We start from the raw sequence: 3188 nt of genomic DNA on the forward strand, positions 1-3188 counted from the left end.
ACAGCCTTGACGTACTCCTTTACCTATTTAGAACCAGTCTGTTGTTCCATGTCCAGTTCTAACTGTTGCCTCCTGACCTGCATAGAGGTTTCTCAAGAGGCAGGTCTGGTAGTCTGGTATTCCCATCTCTTAAGAAGACTTACTTGATTATATAATATATATCAAGGACTCTGTTACTTTTGCCTCCTAGGATAAAACCTAATAAACTGAATCTCCTGTATTCATGTTTACTGTTAAAATAAAGGTTTTCCAGACATTTCAATCCAAGGTTAGGTGGGCTCCATGACCATGAGAATCCTGACAGTTGTTCCTTTTCCATTGCTACAGGTTGAAGACCAGCTCACTGCTGAGAAGTTAATAGAGTGGACGAGCCCACAGAATATGGGGAAGAGAGAAGTGGATTTATACCTGCCTCGGTTTAAAGTGGAAGAGAGATACGACCTTGTCCCCACACTGCAAGCCCTGGGGATGGTGGACGCCTTCAATGGCATGGTCGCCAACTTCTCGGGCATGACCGGGAGCTGTGATCTGGCGGTGTCAAAGGTCATCCACAAGTCCTTTGTGGAGGTGACCGAGGAGGGCACAGAGGCCGCGGCTGCTACCGGTGTGGTTATTAAACGCACATCATTACCGTTTCGTGAGTGTTTCCGCTGTGATCACCCTTTCCTGTTCCTCATCAAGCACATCAAGACCAACAGCATCCTCTTCTGTGGCCGAGTCTCTTCCCCTTAGACGTCCTTGGGCAGCGGCCACACTGGGGGACATTCAGAGAGCTGTTCCCGGAGCTTGAATGCTGGTGCAACAGGTTCCCTTGGATGCGTTTTCTTTTCCAAACGTATAGTCACCACTCACAATGTACTGGATAAAATATTGTTTGTCTGTCTCTCTCTTTCTATAAACACATGTAACCTACTCTATTCCCATGAAAACGCCTCCTTGGACAAAGTGTTCACTATATTTAAAAAGTTATTTCCATACTCTATCTTCTACTAAGTTTGAAATATCATAGCTCCTATTTCAAAAGTTATTTTTACTTTTCAAACCTAGACATTCACATTTATTTGAGTTCAGGTGGTATGTGGGACCCTTACATGTCTAAATTTTTTAATTTTCTGAAATGCATTATCAATAAAACCATGGCTTGTTCATGTCATTTGTTGCTCATTCTTTTTTTTTCAACAAAGTGCAAGTGACCCCCCACACATGGAAAAGATCATATAGAAAGATATTATCCTACATAGAAATCAAAATAGTGCAGCATGATGAGGTTAAAAAGGCAGACTGCTGTCAGAACATGGAAGGCTCTGTAACCCATGTAAGAGCCTAGATATAAGCATCTAGAACTCAGACTTGGGATGTGAACTGAGTCTCTAAGTAGGTAAGACAGATGATATATATGTTAGAGCTACCGAGAGAAATATGGTAATTGTGGCTGAAGGCAGAGATGGGATAAGACTGGGAGAGCATCCAGTGAGAAGAAGGGCTGACAAGTGACCCTGAAGTCCACCAACCCATAAAGCAAAGAACTGACAAATTTTATTCCCCAAAACATAACTTTTCTCAGGGCAAGAGGAATCATTTGGAGCTGAAATGTTTATTACATAGATTGGCATGATGGTTTCACAGATATATACTCACCTCAAAACTCATGACATTCATACATTAAATACATACAGCTCTTTATACATCATTCATACATGAAGAAAGTTATTTTTGAACACAAAGTAATAAAAATCAATGTGTGACTTTAAACATAAAGATAATAGATGCTTAATAAAGAATATAATGCATATACACCACAGGACAGGCTTCCCTGGTGGTGCAGTGATAAGGAATCTGACTGCCAAGCAGGAGACCTGGGTTCAAAAAAGAGCTGGACATGATGTAGTGACTAAACAACACAACACCAGACACCACAGGACACCAACTTGTGCCCATGGGATTGCACAAAGCTAAAATTAAAAGATGGTCAAACCCTGTGTGGAGAAAACGTGGATCAACCGGAACTCTCCCACACCACTGGTAGGGATACAAGCTGAAACCACTCAGGAAAACAGTCTTCAATTTTATTTTTTCCATCTTTATTAAAATATTATTGGCCCATAGCACTGAGTAAGTTGAAGGTGAACATGCGGTACACTCATTTTCTACATACAAATCTGATACACTCATTTTCTACAAAGTGACCACCAGCACAGCTTGCACTAACACTGCTCTCTCAGGGAAGAGGAATCATTTGGAGGTGATATGTTTATTACACAGATTGGCATGATGGTTTCACAGATATATACTCACCTCAAAACTCCTGACGTTCATACATTAAATACGTACAGCTCTTTATACACCATTCATCATTCATACATCATTCACACTCTCTCATCACAGTATTGTCATTTCTTTTTCGGGAGGTGTGTTGTTCAAGAACAGCTGTCACACTGTTGATCTCTAAGGGAGAGAGGAAGCTGGGGTCTCCTATGCTGCCATCTGGGTGATGTCTCCAGAAAACCACATATCTCCTTGGCTGAGCAATGCACTTCTAGAGAAAGTCTTTCTCAAGTACACAAAGTGGCACATATCACTACTTTCTTACAGGGTTAAAAGCATGACCAGACTATTACCAGACCAGTAATTCCACATCCTGATTTTACCCAAGAGATATGAATACATCCACCACAAAAGGTCTAAGACACAAATGTTCACTGAAGCCTTATTCGTAATGGCCAGAAAGCTGGCAAAACCTCAAATGTCTAACAGGTGAACGAAAATACAAACCCAAGAATAGTACTTAGAGATAAAAAGGAAAAAACTACGGAAGCAACATGGATTAAACTCCTACACGCTGTGCTGTGCAAACAAGAGACTGAAAAGAATGAGTGTGTGTTATGTAATCCCCTCAGATGACAATTTTAAACTATGGATAAATGTAGCTGGGCATCCCCGGTGGCTCAGTGGTAAAGAACCCGCCTGACAATGCAGGAGACATGGATTTGATCCCTGGGTTGGAAAGGTCCCCTGGAGAAGGGAAGGGCTGCCCTTGCCAGTGTACTTGCCGGGAGAATCCCACGGACAGAGAAGCCTGGTGGGCTACAGTCAGTCCATGGGGTCGCAAAGAGTCAGGTAAAACCGACGACTAATCGACAACAAATGTAGTTACATCTCAATACAAGAGACCTTGAAACACTTAGAAC

At 42.0% G+C, this 3188-nt stretch overlaps 1 protein-coding gene across 1 annotated transcript in view; it reads left to right on the forward strand.

The window, feature by feature from the left end:
* Positions 1-1153, forward strand: part of LOC104999225 (serpin B4-like) — a 10435-nt gene extending 9282 nt beyond the window's left edge. The window contains exon 8 of the mRNA XM_010854734.1: positions 328-1153. Within this exon, the coding sequence (XP_010853036.1) occupies positions 328-732 (405 nt within the window). The 3' untranslated portion in view covers positions 733-1153. The remainder of the gene's footprint in view (positions 1-327) is intronic.
* The last annotated feature ends 2035 nt before the right edge of the window (positions 1154-3188 follow it).

Source organism: Bison bison, unplaced genomic scaffold (genome assembly GCF_000754665.1).
Source record: "Bison bison bison isolate TAMUID 2011002044 unplaced genomic scaffold, Bison_UMD1.0 scf7180017864349, whole genome shotgun sequence".
Classification (NCBI taxonomy): Eukaryota; Metazoa; Chordata; class Mammalia; order Artiodactyla; family Bovidae; genus Bison; species Bison bison.